The sequence below is a fragment of the Halichoeres trimaculatus genome, unplaced genomic scaffold (genome assembly GCF_033239565.1).
Source record: "Halichoeres trimaculatus isolate MK-OKI-2021-1 unplaced genomic scaffold, fHalTri1.1 fHalTri1_scaffold_4, whole genome shotgun sequence".
NCBI lineage: Eukaryota > Metazoa > Chordata > Actinopteri > Labriformes > Labridae > Halichoeres > Halichoeres trimaculatus.
In genome coordinates, this window is record NW_027437182.1 from 6,195,408 (window position 1) to 6,219,349 (window position 23,942).

At 39.3% G+C, this 23,942-nt stretch overlaps 1 protein-coding gene across 1 annotated transcript in view; it reads left to right on the plus strand.

The window, feature by feature from the left end:
- ap1m3 (adaptor related protein complex 1 subunit mu 3) overlaps positions 1 to 23,942 on the plus strand; it is a 55,916-nt gene that overhangs the window by 14,568 nt on the left and 17,406 nt on the right. The window contains exons 4-6 of the mRNA XM_074667352.1: positions 2,124 to 2,254; positions 12,523 to 12,670; positions 16,028 to 16,154. Of these exons, the coding sequence (XP_074523453.1) occupies positions 2,124 to 2,254; positions 12,523 to 12,670; positions 16,028 to 16,154 (406 nt within the window). The remainder of the gene's footprint in view (positions 1 to 2,123; positions 2,255 to 12,522; positions 12,671 to 16,027; positions 16,155 to 23,942) is intronic.

A 23,942-nucleotide genomic window follows, 5' to 3' on the forward strand; every position in this document is an offset into this window, starting at 1 on the left:
AAATGAATACTCCTTGTGGAAAGGTTTCTCACGTCCCATTGTTGCGGTGATTGGAAGATATCATTTGGCTGCTTTGTATTCAAGCTTTCTGTTTTCTGAAAAGTTTCATTTTGTTTAGTTATATGAGGTTAAAAACAAGGCTTAACATCAGGCTTAAGGGAGATTGACAGCAGCCGTTCTTGCTAAATTTTCTGGGAAATTGTTAAATATGTCAGGAGGTAGAACCAAGAAGAGATTAGACCTTCAAAAAGAAAAAATAATAATTGTTTTTGTCACCCAGCCCTTCTTAGATTCTCTCCAATAGCTCCCAATGTCTGCGCCTGTGACAGGGGAATCTTGGCTTCAAAACCGTACAATTGTAAATGGTGGAGCCATGCTGTCCACTCTATATATAGTCAAAGGGCACATTCCCTAACTAACAGCAAAAGACTGAGGGTTTTTTTTATCATCACTCAAATTAAAGAGTATTTGGAGTTTGTTGTTTTGGAATATTGTTGTCTTGGTGTAGGCTTGGCCCTGTGTTAAAGTTGCTTGCCCATATAGCGGATGGTCCAGAGAGGATGAGGCCACTTTCTTGTATTTTATTTCCCAGCTGTCTCTCATGGTTATCGGCTCAGTCCTGTTTCTCGTCCTTTAAAAATACAGTTTAAAAGCCATAAACTGTATAATAAATGGATGTAGTTTCTGAGACGTCACCCGTCTATCTCTGAAACAAAGTTTTGAAGCAAATCCTTGGCAGGGGCCATATTGGAAATGGGGTGGTCTTTGAGCTCCAAACTATAGGGTGCCTGCCTGTCAATCATTTGAGCTGTGCTTTTTTATTGGGCAAATTCATCATTTTAATGTCTTCTAAGCTGCTGATTCAGACAAAAGTTTGCCCCCTGTACATAGTGTGTCATTGGAGAAATTATCTATTCAGACATGAGACCTTTTTTGTACCAGGCTGTAAACGTGTTTATTTCCTCTGTGAAAATGCCTTTTCTGGCTTTGTGTGTATGTGGTGTCCGGTTCTTCCAAAGCCAGCCTCAAGTTGACACTCAACAGACTGCAGATTGTACACTGCAAAAAACTGAAGTCTTACCAAGTGTTTTTTTTTCTTATTTAATTGAAAAATGTCTTTTTAGACTTAATATAAGCCACATTCGCTTGACCAGTTCAGAATAGCATCTTAATTCAAGTTATTAAAAGACAAAAATGAGGTCTGAAGTGCTTGTAACAAGTAAAAAAATCTGCCAGTGGGGTAAGAAATATGCTTGTCAAGTCTTGTATAATGTCTTAATACAAGTACATTTTTCTTGTTCCACTGGCAGACTTTTTTACTCATTACTAGCACTTCAGACCTCAATTTGTCCGTAAACAACTTTATATAAGACACTTTTCTGGACTGGTCAAGTGAACCTGGCTCATATTGAGTCTAAAAAGACATTTTTTAATAAAAAATAACACAAAAAAACTTGGTAGATTTCATTTTTTTGCAGTGTAGTTCTTCCGCCTTGTATTTTTTGACCGGAGGTCGTCACCTGTAAAAGCCTAAACAGGATAAACAATACTAAAAACCAAAATTAATAGAAACTAGATGGGCATTTATTTGTAAAAAACACTCAGAGGATGTGTAAAGAAACCCATCAAACATTAGAACTTCTGCAAATCCTCGTAATGGTAATAGCACAGTGACCCGTAGTAAGAAGAATGATGCCTACTTGTCACCAGATTTTCTGGCAGAAAGTCTTGAAAGCCTCCTAAAAGTAGTCCTTGCTAAGTATTCAAGGCCAAGAAGGAAGTTGCCAGTAGAAGACTAATAGAGTGACTGTGTGAGAGGCCAAAAAGAGTAAATCTCTATGGGCAGGAGAGGTTAATTACACTCTGAAGCTCCAGGGGCTCAAACTTAAAAACAAATGGAGTAAGCTCAGAGAGTACTGTTAGTATAAGCTAAAAAACATTCATCACTTACCTTCTAGAAATGATTTTTAGTGATCAGATGTTGCTTTTTCTTTGAGCTAGGTGCTTCTGAATCATTTACTTTATTGGTAGTTGGTAGAAAACTTGAGAGTAAGGCCTAGTAAGGAAGTAAGAAAAGTATAAAATGTGTTTGCTGACCTTCATCTGCTTGTTTTTGTCTGCAGGTGTTTAAAGAGTACTTCAAGGAGCTGGAGGAGGAGAGCATCCGTGACAACTTTGTGACGGTGTACGAGCTGATGGACGAAGTAATGGACTATGGTTTCCCTCAGACGACTGACAGCAAGATCCTACAAGAGTAAGACGGCTATTATACAACGCGTTACATGCTCATGAATAGTAAAGATGTGTTTGTGTGGGAGGTAAAAAGCAGTTTTCAAAGAGCTGATTTCTCCCAAAATGCCACTATGAGGAAGAAAATATCAAATGTGACAAACATGGATCATCTGTGCATGCTGGCATTTCAGGTGTAACATTAGTCATGCCTGTGAAGGTATTAGGTTAAAGTGTTAAACTCTGTAATGGCTGCAATCCAGTCTGGTTTTAATGAAGCAACATTAACTCGAGTGGTTCCCTGTATTCAGTGATATAACAGCTTTGTGTTTTACTCCGTGAGTGACCGGCAGAGGTGGGAGTAAGAGTAGATGATGGCTCTGTTTGAAGTGTCGTCAGCGTGTTTGCTCAGTCAACAGAATACAGCTGGTGAATGTGCAGCTGTGATGAATGGAGGAGTGAAATGAACTGAAGCAGATACAAGTCTAAAGAGGTACGCAGCTCCAGCTCTGCTGAGCTGCTCAGAGATGCATTTGTTTGTAGGGGAAAGCTCCTTGTTGAATCAAAGGTGACACAATCGAAATGTAAATATTTGGAGTCTTTACGCTTTTTAATCTCAAATGTAATATGAGCTTGTTTTATTTCGTTATTGAGGTTTAATTTGGCGTTTTATAGACCTGGCAGCACCGTAACACTGATTCTTAAAACCCTGGCAAAAACATGTCCCACTAAAAAAAGTTCTCCTATGTTTGTTTTTATTTTAGTAAATTAAATGACCATACAATAACTCACGGCTCAAAAGTTATCGTTTCAATTTGTCATTACAGAAAAGAACTATTCAGACCCAAGGTTTTTTTTGAGCCAGGCTGTACACATGTTTATTAATGCTGTAAATATCATCTTTTTTGGCTTGGTGTGCATCTGGTTTCCGGTTTTTCTGCAGTCAGCCTCAAGTGGTCACTCGAGGAACTGCGGTATTAACACTTCCACAATGTCTTGATTACTCACGGCTGGAAGTTGTTGCTTGATGGCAGCTGATTTTTTTTACACCATGCTCTTAATGAATTTAAAGTACATCAGCCATGCTCAACATCCCTTCTTGATAACCGGCCAATCAGAATCAAGAAAGGGCTAGACTTCTGATAACAGCAATGGCCGAGGTCCGAATGGAGTAAAAAGTCACCTTTCATGATGTTCCCGAGGGCAATTTCCATGTCCAGACCTGCTACCAATGCTGTAACCTGATTTTCATAGTTTTTACATTTAATTTTGAAATTGACTTTGAATTAAAGAAAATTCAAAGCGTACAAACCCTTTTTTTAAACAGACATAATAGTCGCTATTAAAAGAAGGAAATGTGCCGTGGGACAACTTTTGTAATCTTTGCACTGTTGCACTGTTGTCGCACTAACTAGGTTTTTCCTTCTGTCTAAATTCTTGCTAGTGTTGTAAGTCACTTTGGACAAAAGCATCTCCTAAATGAAACTGTAGATTTGTAGAACTGGGATAAAAATATGTAAAATGAAAAAAAAAGTGGGACTTTGGGTGTGAATTGGACAGAGTGTAATGAATCTCCCCTAAGTATAAGCAAGAAACCATATCATTCAGCCATGCATTAAAAGAGGAAGGAGTGGCGGACTTTGATTCTTTCAGAATTGCCCTTTTTGCTATAAGCAGGCCAGATTTCAAGGCTTGTTGCAAGGCAGAAGGAAGGGTCAAAAAATTATCAGAACAGACAAAATAACCAGAAGATTTGATTCTGTAAAGATGAAAGATGTCTTCCCAGAAGCCTTTGAGTATCGGACATGACCACAGTTGATAAGCTAATGTCCCATCCTCTGTTTAACACTTATTGCATATTGCAAACATTGGGATAGATTCTGTTCAACTAGGTTTTAGAGCAGTGCAGTTGGTGAATGACTTTGAACTGAAATAATTGCAGCCTTGCATTGATTGAACAAGATTTTATCCCACTCAGGCCTTTTGCCCATAGATCATCTGAAATGTCTATACCAGTGTCACTGACCCAGGCATCCCTAATATGAAGAGACAGGGCTTCCATAGAAAAAAGTGAAACTAAGGATGTAATCAACTGTCTAGAGGTGGGAGATTTTTTCACAAGTTCATAGAAATTGTGTTGTTTTGGCAATGTGTCGAGGTGAAGAAGGGTAGACCTGACAAAATTTCTTATTTGAAATTAGGAGCGTAAATTGACGTTCCAGAGAGACCCAGCCCACCCCTGATTTGTTAGAGGATCTTGAGAGAGTTGCTGAGGATAAAATCACTTTTTTAATTTTTTTTTTTTTGAGCAATATTAATGAATGAAAATTAGATGGCAGACAGTGATGCATCCAAACACACAAATACCCTTAATGGAAGCTTGGATTGAATTTTTTGTTGCAGTAAATAGTTAAAACAGCTTGCATACTTCTATATTCATGATTTGTGATCACATTGATTTTTTTTTACAGTTGTGTTGTTTAAACACTCTAATGTTTAAAAGAAGTGTGTTTTTAAAGACCAAAATTTTCATTTTGAATGTTAATGTAAATGATAAAGATTAAAAGAATGAAGATTTTCTAAAAGAGAAGAAATGAAACTGTATACAAAAATTAACAAAAGTTAATATTTAACATTTGACAATCTCTGTGTGTTCCAGTGGTGGAAAAGACTTATTTAACAACCCAATACCAAAATAAGAATAAATGAACAGAAATAATTAGCTGTTTATTGTCTCTGATGGTGTTGATAATAACAAAGAAATGACATAAAAAAAAATACATTTTGTGATAAAATGACAGAATCAGGAGTTTGCAACAAAACATTTTTTTAAGCTGAGACTTTGCTTCATACACATGAGTTTAGATTTTTTTAAAATTTCAAGAAAAAAAATCAAAATCGAAACCAGTTTTAGCCAAATTCTCAAGAATCAGTGGTAAGTGTGTCTTTGTGTGTGTGTGTGTGTGTGTGTGTGTGTATGTTGTGTGTACAGTCTGTATGTATAGGCTTTGAATGAGGCTGATAATTACCAGGCTCCAATTGGCACCAAGACACAATGACACCGTCAGCTGGACACACTCGAGACTCTCAGACAGAATAGCTCTGCTCTCCTCTCCTCCAAGGAGACACACAAATGTGTCATCTCTCTCTTACTGCACACACACACACACACGCACCCACACATACACTGAGTCTCTGTCTGCATGCTGTTAGCGTTCTATGACCTCTTCATGCCCTCGACCAACCAAACCCCTTTTTTCTTCTCGTACAGTGAAGTCTTAAATCTCACATGAAAGAAAGTATAAATATGTGTGTGTGTGTGTGTGTTTGTGTGTGTGTGTGTGTGTGTTTGTGGGAGTGTGTGACTGTGTGTGTGTGTGTGTGATGGATGCAAAAAGCTTTGCAAGTGAGATGAAGAGAACGCACGTGTACGTCTTCATACGTTCTCCTCGTATGAATCTTCGAGTGTTGATGTGCGTGCGTGTTTGTTATGATTGCTATTGTTATGCTAATCTGTCAGTTTACTGCCAGCCTCCTGCTTCCACATCCTTTCATTAGCATTTCTGAGGAGAATCAGGGCAAAACAGAACAAACGGCAAAGCAACAAAAACAACCCACTGTCGACCCCAAACTCACTTGTTGCCTCCTTTTATCTCCCAGCACTTTCAGCTTTTTGCAGTCTGTCAGTTTGCATCCCAGGCCCTCAAAGTGGGAGGAACTGGGGCAGGAAAGGAGTGGGTGAATTCTCCCTCAATCTGTCAGTCAATCTACAACTTGTTTGTTTAGCATTTTATCGTGGTACTGTACGGTTGAATTGAGAACAGTGTATAACTTAGAGTTCAGTTTCTGTTTGTTCTGTAGGCTGGGGTTAGAAACTGTGAACAAGAATTTGGCATTTGGGTTGTCATTGCCTTGTTTTCTCAGCACCAAGGATAGGGATGGGAATCGATATGATTTTGTCAATACCGATGCTCTTATCGATTCTGCTTATCAATCTGATTCTTTATCGATTCCCTTATTAATTCCTGTTGTGAATTTTCTTGGTACAGAAATTCGTTTTACAGGTTTTCTGTGTCAACAATATTTAACTGAGTTTATACTGTAAGTGAATAAAATGTAATTGGTCCCTGAGTCTGGATATTTCTGGTTATAATTAAACAGAAACAGGTAAAAATTGCACACAATGTGACATTAATGTACTGTGTTGTAATATATTAATAATCAAGTAGGCCATCTAGTGTCTCAAAGTGGTTATAGCAATGGTTTAAGTTGTTCGTAAGCTTTCCATAATTATTAAGGCAGCCATGAGCCTTTCAATTGCTTGTTAGCTTTTGACATTTGAAATTCTCAGTATTTGTTTTACAGAGTTGATGTGATATGTTTCTGTGATGAAAGTTGAAATTCTATTCTGAAGCTGAAGTTATACTGATGTATGCTAACTGTTAGCATATCAATGCAGTTTCCAATATACGCTAGCATCAAGCTTGTGCTATTTTGTTATTTTGGTAAATAAGATGATTTATACCATTCCGAATGTACTTAATATGAATCTCCTGGGAGAGAGTAATGCACATTTCTTTATGAAATCAGTTCCTTAGTTAAACTTCAAGCTGAAAATCCTGAATCAGAGTTTTCTTGGGAAACGTTATCTAACTGCTAAGCTAAGATAGCTGCAGCAGACTAGTAGACGTAAGGCCCGGCGGCTCTGGCACAATGTAAAGAATTGATTAGGGAATCGTTAAGCACAAAGGTTAACGTCAGCAAGGTTTGCGCAGCTTCGTGCGGCTTTTTGTGGACAAATAAAGTCATTTTAGCAGCGTCGCCCCTCCTTAAGGTAAATTTCCACTTCACACACCTCTGAAATTGCTAACTTCTGGACAGACCATGGACTTTCTAATCAATGTAGCCTCTTGAACGTCACCTGTCTGTTTCTGAAACAGATTTTTGAAGCAAATCATTGGCACAGTGCAGGCTTTGAGTCTCCACATTTACAGCAATAGGGCACTAGTCAGTCACGTGAGCTGAGCTGTGCCTCTGATTGGGGAAACTCGGGATCTTGAAATCCTCTAAAAATCATCCCCCGTACAGTGTGTGTGCTCATAGTGTAATTAGCAATACAGACAGGAGTTGTTTTTTGAACCCGGTTTATGTTTGCTGTGAAAATAGCTTTTTTTTGCTTGGTGTGTTCGTGGTTTCCGGTACTTCTAGAGCCGGCCTCAGGCAGACTCTGGAGAAACAGCAGATTTTAGAAATTCCACATCGCTCATATTTTTAGACTAAAGGTTGCTGCTTGGCAAAGATGCACAGATGAACTAGAGCCTCTAGTGTCAGAAGTAAAAAAAAATACTGGCATTTGTATGATGCATCACACAGAAATCTTTGTGATAACTTTGTGATGAACAATTCCTGGGGTGACATTGTTGCTACACTGGGCAGAGAGGAGCTGGTGAAAACAGTACTGTGGCAGACATGCATCTGCGATACACCGACCACTGTAGTTAGGGAACAGACGCCACACAGTGTTAAAAACCTTGAAGCCTTGGTGCAGAATTAAAGTGGCCATTCTGGGAACTGCAGGTTAAGACAGAAATTTCTTCATACAGTTTTAGCTGCAGAGACCTCAGAGCAACTTTGCATTTATGGAGCCAGGACAAACTTTGTTCAACTTTTGCACATATACTGTGCATGCTGTCCATCTCTTAATATAGAATCTACATCCTGAACACACACATACCATTCCTTTGTCTGTGCGTAGTGTCCCAAAGTATAGACCTTGAAGTTAAACAAGCCCCCAGAACAACCATGTGATATCTGTTGTAAACTTTCAGAAATAACTTAACTCCACCGTACGACTCGTCTGTAACAACCCAATCTTAGCTCTGGCACTTTCACCTACCAAAAATTGAAGTGTCAGTTATGAAAATTGGTTTGTTGTTATGTTTGCCCCCCTCTGCTGCTGGCTTTGCACTTTTATTTTTTCCTTAAAGAGGAGCCTGCGGACAGCAGATTCAGGAGGAACATTGGGTCAGTAAGTCATTGACTCCAGGGGAAATGAGGAGGGAAAGAAAAGGTGAGAGACGGATGAAAATTGGAGAGGAGGAGAGAGAAACAGGTGCACAGAGGAAAGAGAAGGGAGAAAGGGAGGATTGCTTTTAAGTTTGGATTCTGATTCTTTGGTAGAGGCCTTTGTGTTTGTTGGAGGAGTGTAAAATATGAGCTGCTAAAAGTTCAACTGAAACAGTTGTGAAGCACATGGCTGTGAAACATCTGGGCTCCTTTTCTTTTGTAAATATTAACCACTTCACCAAAGTGGGTCCAAGTACTGGAAAGGTCAACAGCATCAATTCAGGATGTGTACGACAAAGTGTCAAAAGATCTATTTGTTTCCTCCACATCTGGAGGTCATTTATAAAGAATTTATGCATCATGAATACATCCAATGTTGTAAACTTCTCCTCTGTTTGCTCTCCATATTTGGCAATTATTTATTTCATTTGAATGAAGGTTTTCATCACTGTTTTCAAAAACTGGATTAAGTGTTCTGGGAGTTGTATTTCAGGAAAAATTAGTGGCATAAATAAGACGACAGCTCTGCAGTGAAAATGAGGCCACTGAGAAGCAAACAGTGTCGAGGGGGGGGCAGGTGTTTGGTTAAAAACGGGCTCGGTCACATGATGTTTGTTTGGGAGCAGCGCACTCCAATTCTCACGACACGTCATTTCGTCCCCCTGGACACAGTTTGTGGATTGTTAGAACAAAAGCAAGTCTCCAGCTCTCACATGAAGAAACAGCCTCACAGGAGAGCCGTGGAGGAGGGTGTGAGCAGATGTATCTGCGCTCTTCATGGTCTAGTTATTCCTTTTTAGAGCTGCACAAATCAATTTCAAACAATAAATCAGATTAATACCTCCAACTCTGCACTTCCTAACTCTAGAGAGGACTTTCACATTAACCAGCTCTCAATTTTCCTGTTTTTTTTTTAAACTCCCACTGCTCTTGTTGGCGTCTCTTTCAGCTTCGCGATCAGCTGTTTCAGTGGAAGAGCCAAAGCTAAAGCAAATTAAAGAAAAACTGACTCTGCTTCTCTGCCCCAGCTGCCTCCACTGCATCTGTTTTATATTGTTCAGTAATACATGCGTCTCAAGTTAAGTTTAAGTTCTCATTTTCAATCTTTTGGTTATTATCGGCAGTGAATAAACTATTTAGATTTCTTTAAAACTGTGGAAGAAAAGATATGTCAATTTTTTTTATAACTGGTTTTTTTTTTTGAGAAAAAACTCAGAAATCTGACCAGTTTTCCTTCTTGTGCTTTGTGCTTCTTGTAGATAGAACTGATTGTTGACTTTTAGACTGTAATCCTATTTATTGACTTTTATTGAATCTCTTTTATCTGCTTTATCTTGTATGTTCTTCATTATTGTTAATTTATCTACTACACAGCACTTTGATGACTGAATGCACTTTTTGGGTTTTGCCTGATTCTTAGTATTTGGCATTTTGTGGTTTAAGTGCCGTCCTTTTTCAGTTGAGGTCAGGATTTTCTTGATTTTGTAAGACCCGAATGGTTTATGTGTTACCATGTACTATGACCTGATGCCTACTGCTAAAAAACAATTTTACACAGGACTATAATAAAGTTGAAGTTAAAGTCAGAATTCCGACTTTTTTTCTCAGAAAAAAAAAATTGGACATGATTTTTTTTCAGTGTCCCTTATCCTCTTCAGTATAAACCACCTTAACACTTATAAAATATTTCCCCATTAACAAACATAATTATCATAAAGAAAAGATTCATTTCCAGCAGTTACTCACTGACTACAGGAGAAGCCAGAAGAGATTTCTGGCTTCTCCTGTAGTCAGATGATAAATCTATGGGACTCTTGGGGAGAAAAATTGATGTGGATGTGATCTGGATTTTTTTTAAATCTAAAAGTTGATTTATTTCATTTTATTTTTTAAATTTATATCCCTCATTTCAGTCTTTGTTTATAAGCTGGGTTGGAAAAAAGTTGACTTGTCAGATCCCCTGAATAAATTTTAGAAACTGACTCGCATGTGATGTGCATTTTTGGGAAAAAATATTGCTCCTGAAACAGTCTGTTGACATCATCATCATTCAACTTTTTCACATGGTCTGGTGTTAAATAAGAAACTAAAATGTTGCAAAAATATTAAATATTGAAGATTTGAATCTAATCAGCATCCCAAAATCATTATAAGAATTAAATCTGGAGAAAAGCACATCATACCAGCCTCATTTGAAGAGTCTCTGCCGTGTCTTTGGTGGACAGAAGTTGAAGCTTTCTATCTTTCCTTTCATTCTTAAAAGATTAACAGGAGGGTTTTCCTTTAGCTTTATTGAACAAACCTGAAATACTATCAGCTTTCATACCATTGTCACTATGTGCCTCTGTGCAGAGGCGTGTCCAGGCTTTCTGACTGGGGTGGCACAATGAGGGCAGTGACATAGGTAGGGGTGGCCAGGGTGTGCACAGGTACAAATAATTACCCTTTATCCTCTTTAACTTCACTCCCTACTTTAACAACTATGAGTGATTATGATTGTATTGATATTATATTCAACAATGATTGATGATGAAAAATGTATTATACATAGGGTTGGGTACTTTTTGGTACTTTCTTTGTGTGTTTATGTGGTAAAAAGTTTTTCAATTTAACTAATTATTCTTCAGTATATAAACATGCAATGCTCTGTTCATGTCCAGTATGGAAAATAGACTACTCATCCACTACCTCACAGTTACAAGGATGTGTTTAGGCACCTAAACATGGTACCTTTTGACTTTATGTGAATCAATACTCGGTACTATAGATGGAATTGGGTCGGTACCTGTAAAAGTACCTAATTTGGTACCCGTCCCAAATCAGGCCAAATCATACATAATGTGCATCAGCCAGTCTAATACTTTTAAAGCAGTTTTTAAGCCGAGATAAATAAGATAAATCTTTAAATTACACCAAAAACTGGCGAGGTCCCCCTCCATGCTGTAAACTTACACTGATGTTGCATTCAACATTGTCAAAGAGAAGTTGCTGTTCGGAAGAAGAAAAATGGATTAACGTCAATTCAGATTCAGTGAAACACTTTCAGCAAAGGCACTTTTATTTGGAAATATTTTATTTTACTTGATGTATTTTTCTTGTTAAACTTAATTGTGCTTCAAACAAAGACAAGAATTTCTCCACACCAGGGGAGGCCAACCTGTGGCTCGCAAGCCGCATGTGGCTCTTTGCCTTTCAGTCTGTGGCTCTGCGATCCATTTATCAAAAAATATGTATCAAGTTAAGAATAGCGGTGTGCCGATCAATCTAAACTATATATATATATATATATATATATATATATATATATATATATATATATATATATATATATATATATAAATATATGGATGCCAACGTTGGGATCAGTTGGGATTGATACTTAAGTTTCAGTTTCTCTTCTCTAATACGAATTTAAACGCACAAACACAATAAATCTCGCTTTGAAAATTGGAAATGTTTTGATTTTCATTTTATGTCATTTTGTTTATGTGTGAGAGGAAGTGTGTTTGTAAGACCATGAGTGTGATGTGGCTCTCTGTAGTACCACGGTCATTTTTGTGGCTCTTGGTCTCTGACTGGTTGGCCACCCCTGCTCTACACCTTATTCATATTTAAAAATCATTCACATTATATGAAAGTTATGGAGAGCAATGAAAGGTTGACCTTAAGGTGTTAAAGTCGATGCAATGAAAAATTCAGGTGCACCTAAATGTTGTGCTGGTGCACCTTGAAAAAAAGTTAGGTGCACCACTGCAGCCAATGCAACATTAGCATGGAGCCCTGACTCTGAAATCCTTCATGGTTTGTTATCATGTAAACAAATGCATGTCAGTCACAATAAGTAGCTGCAGACACAATGGGTTTATGTTAATCTCTCTTTCCAATTACATCCATGAATAATCTTCATACGACACGAACAGCCAGCAGCTGGAATTTATTCTCTGCTGAAAAGCTTTTTTACTGTGGTGTCAAGAGGAGCGATTAATTTAGAACGTTGAAACTAAACATTCGTCAAGAGACTGGACTCATGTGGAAGACATAAACAAATGCTGTTGATATTTCAAGTTTAATCGTATTTTGTTGATGAGAAAAATTACAGCCTACAGCTTCTTTTGAGATGTCTTTATTAACTCGTTTTTTTAGATGATGCTCGCATCAAGACAACAGACTGAATTTGGGAACAGTTTCAAGAGTGTATGAATGTTTTCCTCTTTGTGTCTCTTTCAGATACATCACCCAACAAGGTCACAAATTAGAGGTTGGAGCTCCTCGACCTCCTGCCACCGTCACCAACGCCGTGTCCTGGAGGTCAGAGGGCATCAAGTACAGGAAGAATGAAGTGTTTATGGACGTCATTGAGTCTGTAAATCTACTGGTGAGGACACCTTTTGCCTTGAATCTTAACATACTTTTTTCACATGTTAAAAACCCATTTAAGCAGGGAGTGCTAGTGAAAAGCAAGGTTGTCATTTACATCTATTCCTATCCTGTTACATCTTGTTATTTCCTGTGTATGAATAATATCATGTGCTTGAAACAAAGGATCTAGCAGCTGCACGGAGCTGGAAACAGCTGCAGAAAGATCTTCATCTGTGTAACTTTCAGTCCTGCACAGAGCAAAGTTAGTCTGTTTGTGTAGCTGAATTTATGTAGAGGTTTTCCAACCACAACTTTTAAACCCGTTAGGCTCACTCTGCTTCCAGAATTAGATCGACCTTTGTCGAGTCTGATTTTCTTCAAAAGCATTTAGACGATGAGGATGCTGCCCCCAGGCTCGGTTGGTGCGTCAGTGATATGATTATCAGTCAAAACTCTGGCATGTTTTGACTCCTCCAAACAATTTTCCTCCTTCCTTGAATTGAATTTTGAAGGAAACAGTCCATAACATTGGCCAACCTCCGTTCAGCTTATTTCTAGTGTTTCATTGTGCTCAATGAGGAGTTTGGTTCTGTGTGTCTTTTAGTGTAACAAACAGGTCAAATCAAGGTTTTTGAAACCCTCCTTTGCTCTCCTTTGCAGCAGTTTTGCCACATTTTCTGCTAACGTGTAAATAACAGCTGTTATATGTTTTGACTGTGTGCATTAAAGTGGAACACACCTCAAAAAACAAATCCTAAATTTTCAATTGCAGTGGTTAAATAAGGTTTAAGATTTCCTGCAGATCTTGAAACAGAAGCATGGTATTAAGAGAAACAACCTTTCTTTGAAATGCCCTTGAAACATCACCTCAACATCAACTCCACACATGCATGTACTGGTTCATGTGCGTCAAATGGAAACTGATGAAGATGAGATTTTTAACCACAGCATGAAGCCTGCAGTAGTCGCTTCCTTTTCTCTGACAGTCGACTTCTGTATGTTTCTCTTTCACGTCGCTCACACATTTCACTCTGTGTGCTGAAAGAAATACAGTTTTCAGTCAAATAAAGCATCTGAACTGCAAAATGTCTTGATGCAAAAGCATTTCATTGTCATTAGAAGTATTTTAGAGTGAGCGATATTCTGTCTGCAGAGCAGGGGTGCCACCAGAGATTTTGGGACCCATGAAAAGAAATATTGCTGGGCCCCAGTATGAAATTTTTTTATTCTGTTAAAATAGACTGTGAATTTTAATGACATGTTTGACTATCATTTACTTTCTTTGTTAAAAGAAAGAAAACTGGGTGACATATTGTCGGCCCTTTGCTTCTCTCTCAAGCCTGGTTTGTTTATCTCTTCATTTTTGGTTGCCCTGACTTGTGCCGCATTTTGCCGTTTCTATCTCAGGTCGGACTGAAGCGCTGCGCTGTGCGTAGCAGCTCAGTTGATTGGTAGGAGCCTTCAACCAATCAACTGAGATTTGAGAAATGTGATCAAAACAAATAAATGTTACATTACCAGCACATTGCAAATAAATAATATTTATTTTAGACTTTAAACTAGGGCTGTCAAAAATGACAAGGACGATTACGCGATAACTCAATTTTCTGTTAACGCCACTCATTCATTTAACGTGCGATCAACGTGCATGCGTTCTGTGTATGACCCTCGGCCTGCCCCGTAGTTTGGGAAATCAGGAGTCGATACAGCACTAACATAACATTGTGGTTGACGAGAAGAAATTAGTAAAGACAGTGTTTTGATGGGAGATTGCAGGCACAGAGGCCATCCAGGCCGTGCCGTGCTGAAGCGTGATAGTGTTGAGGATTCATTCTGAGTGGATTCATTTAGAGTGAGCTGTAGAGCAGCCTGCAGAGGTCCAGGGGCCTGCAGGAGCCAACCTTTGACCCTTTGACAAGTATAGCCTAGCTGTGTACTTGAGATGACTCTTCATTTCACCAGGATTGAAAGATTTAGTGCCTACACCTGTCTTGACCAAGGTGTCTTGCCCGGCAACTACATGTTACAGAAAAACAAGCTACAGACACAGAGTCTGTTTACCATAAATGGTTAGTTGCATGCGTTCAGAGATGCTCCAGCAGTATAAAGGGAGCTAGGACATCAGGTTTAGAGTGAGGAGAGGAGGGTTTTTTGTCTGTGTGCCATCGTTGTGTCAACTTCAAATAAAGATGTTGGACTGAAGCTGCCATTGGATCTCCTCTTCTTCATTGAACTCCGTCTCTTCTTCATGCCAGTATTAGGGAAGTGGCCCACAAATTTATAACGCAGTCAGATCAAGGAGACCAGGAGTGAACCTCACTCTAGGAAAGACACGTCAATAGCCCCCCGCAGCGCCGTTCCCCCGCTGAAGAGTACAGCCAGTGGTCACACTACTCCATGACCCGTCTACAACTTTAGAGACTTTTTTGACTTATGTTGTTTTGTTTTGATCAGACAGCCCTCTATCACCCCCACCATTGTTCAAAATGATTGTCGAGAGATGCACTCGCGGCGATTATACGTCATGGATCATATACGCTGTTCGCTTGAGCTCATGCATGAAGTGTTTTTTTTTCCTCCAACCAAAAGTACTTGTTGGACAATGCACTTGTTGTTGTGATGCATGAGCTCTGTCAGTTAGTGTTGAGCTGCCTAAAAAAGCGCTGTTTAGTTTGAAAACTTAAAAATTATCCCTTTAGGCTACATTTGGAAAAGATAAAAATGTGTGATCAATTTGCAATTAATCCAATCCAATCCAATCCACTTAATTTATAGAGCACATTTAAAAAAACAAAAAGTTTACCAAAGTGCTGCACAGTAAATTAACAAATAAGATTATCAATAAAAGACATAACATGAATTAAAATAACATAAAAAAATAAGAGTTTTAAAAGTCGGGTATTTAAAAGTCGTTAGGGTGGGGGATTTTTTAATTTCTTGCAGCAGGTCGTTCCATAATTTGGGAGCCACTACCGAAAAGGCTCCATCACCTCGGGTCTTTAAACAGGTTTTTGGAAACTATGAGGTGAAAATGATCAGCAGACCTCAGGGACCGCAAGGAAGTGTAAATATTTAAAAGGGCAGAGATGTACTGAGGTGCTGATCCTTTAATGATTTAAAAACAAATAATGAAATTAATCGCCAGTTAACTATGAACAATCATACGATTAATCGTGATTAATTATGTTAATCGATTGTAAACTAACAGCATAGTGTCACATTATTTTTGTCAGCATTATAATTTGATTAAGGGCCTTTCTGGGCCCCTGTAAATAATGGGCCCCTAGAACCCCCCCCCCCCCTTTTCGGCGCCCATGCTGTAGAGAATAAATGGACACAGCTCTTGTTTAATTTACTGCTCCTCTGTCTGCAGGTGAGTGCGAACGGAAGCGTCCTGCGGAGTGAAATCGTCGGCACCATTAAGCTCAAAGTGGTCCTGTCGGGGATGCCTGAACTCAGACTGGGCCTCAATGACAAAGTGCTGTTTGAAATCACAGGCAGTAAGTAACAGACAGTCTCTGTTTAGTCTCACAGAACGATCGTCCTGCTCTCTAAAGAATGCAGAGTGTCACAGGTATGTGCGGCGATGTGCTTGTACAGCATCAGGTGGGTTGAAAGTTCATCTCGTTATCTGTCTACCCACTCAGTCAAGCTGACACACCGTCGAACACAAGTGACGCGTGAGAGGAATATTTGTGAGATTCTCATCACCTCCAGCTGCCAGGTTTGACATTTTAGACAGAGTGTGTGTGTACACTGTGGACCAGGTATCATCGTGTTCTGTCGTAGCTTGAATGGAAATATTTCCCTCAAGATACCAGTTTTGAAATTCAAGTAAAACATCTGATGGAATAATGTGCAAACAGCAGAAATATCAGGAAAATATGCTTCCAGTTGAACTCAGATTCACATTTCCACCCTCACCTCTCCATCTGAGCTCCCTCTTCCCCGAATCCCACCCTCAGCTTAGCTTTCATCCTTCCTCATCTTCCCCTCCCTTTACTCCTACTTTCCCAATTTTTCCATTAATGTCTCCCACTGCTGCAGATCCCCTTGTCTCTTCCCGCTCCCCCTCCTCACGCTCATCTCCTTCTTCTCCTTTCCTCTTTCTTGCCTACATCTCTCCCCCTCCCCACTGCTTCTTACTTGAAGGGAAAAAGACCCCATCACTGTCTCGCCTCTCTGCCTCCGAGTTAATCCTCACCCCGGGCTACAGGCCTGCAGATGAAAGGTGAGGGTCTGTGGATATCCTGTATACGCAGCCCTCAGTCCCCCCGCTGTGTGATGCAGTCTGGGAAATAACATATCCACTCTGAAAATGATCAGAAATAATGATCAAACAAACACACCGACACAAACAGCAACCCACACACGCTCTGAATGTTTATTAAAATGTGAAAACGGGTTTTGCGCGCTCATCGTCTGCAGTTACACTTCTTTACATATCATTTTGCAGTCATTTGAGGTTTAACATGTTTGCCTGATGTGCACATTTTATCCCAGAGGGATGCAGAGAGCATGCAAGAAGATGATAAATCATTTAACACTGCCCTCTGCTGGCAGAAGTCCAGAACTGTCACAATGAAGAACTAGTAGAAGTACAGTAGTTAGGGTGCATCCATCATGTTTTAATTAAAAACTTAAAGGTGCCAAACACTTGAAATAAGTCCTGTGTGGCTATAAATATTTATATTTTGCAAAGATTTGTCTGTTAGCATTGATTTCTCGGTTACAAAAGTACAAAATAAGCAACACAGAAAGAAAGGAGAACAAGAATAAAACTTTAGTTTTAAATAATCTTTTATCACACGCTCACACTGATGGAAAGCAATTTGTAATAAATGTACAACAAGGTTGTGCAAAACACTAAAACATCCCTTAAAACACATAAAAATGCTACACAAAATAATAAGATTATATAGGGATGGTTGAAGTTACAGCAACATTTTTTTTTAAATTGCATGACTCAAAGAAAATCTCATCAGCTGCTGTAAGTTTTTAATTGTTTTCTGCAGGGAGGTTTTCAGAAAGTTTGACCTTGTTTCAAGGTCAAGAACTCTGTTTTCATCAATTGATCAGCTGATTAATATCCAATCAAACAGGAGTAATGAGCTCCCCAGGTGGCATTAAAACAGTTCTATTCTTGGTCTAACTGACCATCCTAATGACAGTATTTCTCTTGTCCTGTTCAGGGTCGGGGGTGGCTGGAGTCTATCTCTGCTGTCATTGGGCGAGTGGCTGGGTACACCCTGGACTGGTCGCCGGTCAATCACGGGGCTGACACAGAGACAGACAACCTGTCACGCTCACACTCTTGCTTAAAAAACAATTTGGAGTCACCAATTAACCCAGAGCTTGGACAATATGCTATTCTCGTGATGTGATTCTATAACGATTCTTGGGGTGCTGGTTTGATTTAAATTGCGATTCTTCAATATTTAAGTTTTTGCGATTTTTAGTTTGCTTTTTTAACACCAGACCATGTGAAAAAAGTTAAATGATGATGATAATGTCTACAGACTATATCAGGAGCCATATTTTCCCATAAAATGCACATCACATGGGTCAGAGAGAAACATTTCACCCTCTGCTGGAGAAAAGTGGTAACTTTTTTCCAATCCAGTGTATAAACAAAGACCAAAATTAAGAATTTGAATTTGAAATTTTGATATTTGATTTTGATATTGCCAAACAAAAAATCCCAATATATCCATTTTCAATTTTATTCCCCACCCCTTAATTAACCTGAGCATTTTTTTGACTGTGGGAGGAAGCAAAGTACCCAGAGAGAACCCAGGGGGAACACGCAAACTCCACACAGACAGACCTACTGGTCGAACAGTGAAATCAAGCTGGTGAACTTCTTACTGTGAGGCTGCAGCTCTAACCGTTGGGCCATAGTGCCCAGCCCAGAGGGAAACCACAGACATGTTCAGCACTTTTCCTGAGAGTTATAAAGCGGGACAAGGCCCCAAATCAAAAACTTTATTAATGTACCAACTCCTCTTCATGTGCTCACACTGCAAAAAAACTGAAACCTTATCAAGTGTTTTTCTCTTACTTTAAGTAAAAAATGTCTTATTGTACTTGATTTGAGCCACATTCACCTGACCAGTCCAGAAAAATGTCTATTTCAAGTTATTTAGAGACAAAAAATGAGGTCTGAATCACTGGTAACAAGTAGATAATTTTGCCAATGGAACAAGAAAAAATGTATTGAAAATTTGCTTGAAACTAGAATAATGTTGTAATACAATAAACTTTTTCTCTTGTTCCATTGGCAGATTTTTTTACTAGTTGCAAGCAATTCAGACCTCATTTTTGTCTTTAAATAACTTAAAATAAGACATTTTTTCTGGACTGGTCAGGCGAATGTGAAAATAAGACGAAAACATTTGATAAGATTTCATTTTTTGCAGTGCAAAGACTATAAAAAAAAAGAAAAAATAAGAAAAGAAAAGGGACTTGCTCAGCTCGAAGTGAGGTTGCCACAGAAACTGCTCCCCCTGGTGGCTGGCTGCAGTATAGGTCAAAAAATCTGTCTCCCTGTTCATTCTAAAGGAGCGGCGGTCAAACTTTAAAAAACAAATACACCCCATAGAAATGTTTCTCACATCTGTATGCTGTGGTGATATTAAGATATTATTTGGCAGAATTGTTTCCAATTCCTCTTTTTTCAGGAAAATTGTGTTTTCGTTAGTCATTAGACGTTAAAAATAGGGTTAAACATCACATTTAAAGATGACAGACAGCTGCTGTTCTAAAAGGAGAGCCAAGAAGAGATTAGACTCTTGAAATAAAGAAATCAGACTTTTTTTTATTACTGGCTCTCCTTAACTCAGATTCTCCCCTGTGCAGATGCTGGCTGTGGTGCCTCAGATGAGGGTATTTTGACTTCAAAACTGTACAAGGTTAAAAGGCACAGCCATGTTGTCCATACAGCCTATGGTTGTGCTTGAAGTCTCTCTCACTGTTTAGATGAATATAAGTTTTGGACCAATCAGAATCAAGCAAAAATCGCTGCTGGGTGAGCAGGAAGAAAGCAGAATGATAAAATGATAGCGGGACATTTTTCAAGCTTTCAAGCTCAACTGATGGAGAATGAGTTGAGGTTTCTCTTTGGTTGCACTTGTGATGATACTGTTGCTCGTTCAGGTGTTTTGAACAGAAACAGTCTCTAACTCCAAGTTCAAAACTGTTCCTTGTGTTACCTGCTTCACTCTATTTACGATTGTTTGACGGCAGGCAGGAAACAGACTGGTTCCTCCTGTCTGCGGTTTGCGTCAGAGCACAGAAACAGGTGTGTGCAGCCTTTAAAGGTGAACCACAGGGGACAGTGTTACATCTTCAATCGTCACTTGTCGTTAACAGACACACACACCAAACACACACTCCCACACACACACGCACCTGTCTCTCCTGCCGACCTCTGAGCAATGACAAAGTGTCCCGTATGACCTTTCTTTCCTGTCATCTTGATAAGGCTACATGCAATGATGTGTGTACGTGTGTGTGGTGGTGTGTGTGTGTGTGTAACAGACATAATATTTGAAAAAGAAGAGCTGGGTGGGAAAGAACAACGTATTAAATGGCTGCCTTACTTTGCTTGTTTTCTCCCAAGATTTCAGCCAGCACTCACAGCAAATGAGGAAATGTCACACACACACACACACACACACACACACACACACACACACACACACACACGTAAACAAAAACAGGCAAGCACAAAATCAATAGCAGAACGAGGAAGTTGTGAGTAAACATGCATAAACCTATGCACGTACACACACAAGAAAGAGAACAATGAACATGGAAGCAGCATACACAAATAAACACACACACACACACACACTCTCACACACATCCTCTCAGACAGTGAAGGCCCAGGGCTGCATTCAGAGCAGGGGAAGCAGTCTTGAGCTGATGGTTGACCAGGAAAGCTAGTTGACAGCAGTTTGACTCCCCTCAGCACCGCTCATTAACCACGGAGGAGGAGGAGGAGGACGAGTGTGTTCTCCTGCAGACCGGAGACGCCTCCATCAGAGGGGTCACACACTTAAAGTACAAATTTTAAAAGCATTGTTGCTCTCATGCTCTGCTTTTGAGAGGAACTGTCTGCAAGATTCAGGTTTTACCCCCTAAAGAAAACAGATTTGAACATCAGTTAAATCCCCAACAAAGACGTCTTTTAGAAACAGTGTTCAGAGTTCTTGTTCCCATTGTTGTCTTCATTTTCTATTCAACCTAACATAATTAGTTTGAATGGAGAAAAGAAGTGATTAATGTGACTTTGAACATGGTGAGGCTGTTGGTGCCAGGCTGGTCTGAGTATATCCTTCCAGTGAAAAGAATAAAGATGAGATAAGATAAGGTCTTATTGATCCCCTGGAGAGGAGTCAGCTTCACAGGCATGAAAATGCAAAGAAGATAAACAATAAAAAAAAAGAAAGAAAAAAACTGGGGATGAAAGTAACTGTTGAATTAAGATGTCTACACAACAGTTTCAGACCAGGATAGATAACGTACAGGACAGTGTGTACACATGTTTAAAAAGTTACAGGTTAAAAGCCCACAACTAAAAGCTTCTAGTAATAATAATGATAATGATAGAATAGAATAGAATAGAATAGAATAGAATAGAACTTTATTGTCATTGTAACAAGTACAACCAATTTGAAGTCACAGCAGCAATCAAGAAAACAAACGTAAGAAAGTGTATAGAAAGTGCAAAAAGCTCCATAAGAAAATAGATGATGACAGCTTGTCCATCATTGTCCAGTCAGCCAGCCTCCACCTCCACAGGGTCCAGGACTGAGCTTCTTCAGCAGTCTGTTCAGTCTCTGTCTCATGGATCCTGTCTGCTCACAGCAGGTGAAGCTCTTCCAATGTGGCGTTTGTGTCTGATGTTAGCTCTGTTAGCCATGTCTCCTTCTCCTCACCTTGTGGGATCTTCATCAGGCCTGACAGCAGTTAGCATTGACATGCTACAGTCTGCTAAAAAGTAGTAAAAATATCACTGAAGCCACAAAAAGTTTGGTGTCTATGACCAACAAATGAGCCAAATAAAGTAACGACCCACACCAAATACAAAGATTACAAAAAAGAGATGAAAAAATTACAAAAAAACAGTCAAAGAAAAGAGAGCTGCTGCATAAGGCAGCTAAAGCCAACAGGGCGGCGCCTAGCAAATATCTACAATAAACTGTAATAATAAACTTTACTGTTCACACTTGAGAGTCTGTCAATAAAATAAAAAGTGAGGTTATGTTAGCTCTGCTTTGTAGATGACTGGCAGGACATAGCTAACCAGGATTTACTAACCTTACACGTTACAGACATGTCTTAAAGCACTGGGCTACTAGCTGTGCTAAATATAGCCGGCTACTTAACTACTTACAAACGGAAAATGTTTACTTGTCGTCATGTTAGCCTACAGATACATCAGGGCACCAGGCTGCCGATAACACTACATATAGCTGGCTACTACAACGTTTGCTTGATGTCACATTTCAAACAGTAGCGCTACGTAACTGTCCTCATAAATACCTTACCTCAGCACTTTGTATCCAGCAAAAAGTTGTCTTGAACAAAGAAAATTTTGTTTCGATCCGATCTCCGTTTAATTCCAAAACAAACACGTCTCGCTGAGAGTAGTTTACAACAGTGCGGAGACTCCGGGCCACAAGAGTGTGAGGAGGGAGTGTAATTAAAACAGATCCTTCTTATAGCATCTTTAAGGTCTTCAAATAGGGTTTCCACAGTTCTTTGGTCTTCTGCAAGGATTTTAATTAAAGGGTAACTCCGTTTTTTTGACACCTGGACCTAATTTATAGGTGTGTGCATGCTCATATACTCACTCAGACAAACATTGTGCAGCTCGGAGTCCTTCAGAAGTTGTTTAGATCCAACCGATTTTAGCCGCACTTAGAGGGGGCCACGGCAAGGGAGCTTCAGCACGGGACATAATCTCTGCAAAATCGCTCATTTCAGCTATATTTTTTCATCCATCGTTATCACAAACACACTCCTCTTCTGTTGCCATAGGCGAACACTGTCCACAAGCGCACCACCAGTTTGCATTGAGTCGTGGACGTGCTCCTGTTTGTTGTTCTCGAGCCAGCTCTTCGTCTCTCTCCCTCTGCATCCTTCTTTCATGGAGCTCCTCGTCCGTGTACTCAGGCTCAAACCGGTAAGGACAACCGTCAAACTCGAAGTCGTAGTCTGAAGACGGTAGAGGAGCTGACTTTATGATAACATTGGTGATGGATGACAAAATATAGCCGAAATGAGCGATTTTGCATAGATCATGTCCCACGCTGAAGCTCCCTTGCCTTGGCCCCCGCTAAGTGCGGCCAAAATCAGCTGGATCTAAACAACTTCTGAAGGACCCTGAGCTGCACGATGTTTGTCTGAGTGAGTATATGAGCATGCACACACCTATAAATAAGGTCCAGGTGTCAAAACATCGGAGTTGCCCTTTAACTGTGTTCACCTTGTGCACTAGGGGTGTGGGTTGGAGGGTTGTACACTGATGTGTGTGTTTTTGTGGGTTTATCAGGTCACTTATGATCATTAATATAATTTTTTGTTTGTTTTCTTTTCTTTTCTTTTGTCAAGCACTTTGTGTTGCCACTATTGTGAATGGAAAGTGCTTCATAAGTAAAGTTTGATTGATAGATTGATTGATCTTTAAGAACAGTTGAAAATTGCATTAATTTACATTTTGCACAGCTGGATCTTAAAAAAGTTCTCCATAGAGGTTTAAGATGCAAAAAGAAAAAAATGGGAGTCAAAACCCCAAAAATGAGTAAGCAAATAATTTCAATTTTTTTATTATTTTTATTTAATTTTTTTATTATTCTCAATTTTTTATTTTTATTTTTAATTTTTTGTATCACTTCTGTTTTTTTTTGTTTTTTTTTTTCGCATTTTGAAACTCTACTGAGAACATTCATAAAATCCTACAGTGCAAAATGTAAATGTGTGCAATTTTTTAACTGGTCTTAAAATTTTGATCAGGAGTGTATTTAAAGCTACAGACCCCTGAGGCTGCAGGGGTAATGTGTGGAGGTGACGGTGCTGAAAGTTTGAGTGCAGCACAGCAGTGGAAATCACCTGGAAGAAGGAGAGCCCTGAAACCTCTCGGCTGATATACGTCTATGACCGAGCTGAGAGGGAAACATTTGTCAAGCGATTCTGAGATTGATGCGTGTCAAGTGTAGATTCAGTGCAGCCTGCGCCGCCAGCTCGCAGGCGTTTGCTCCATTGTTTTGTTCAATTGGTTG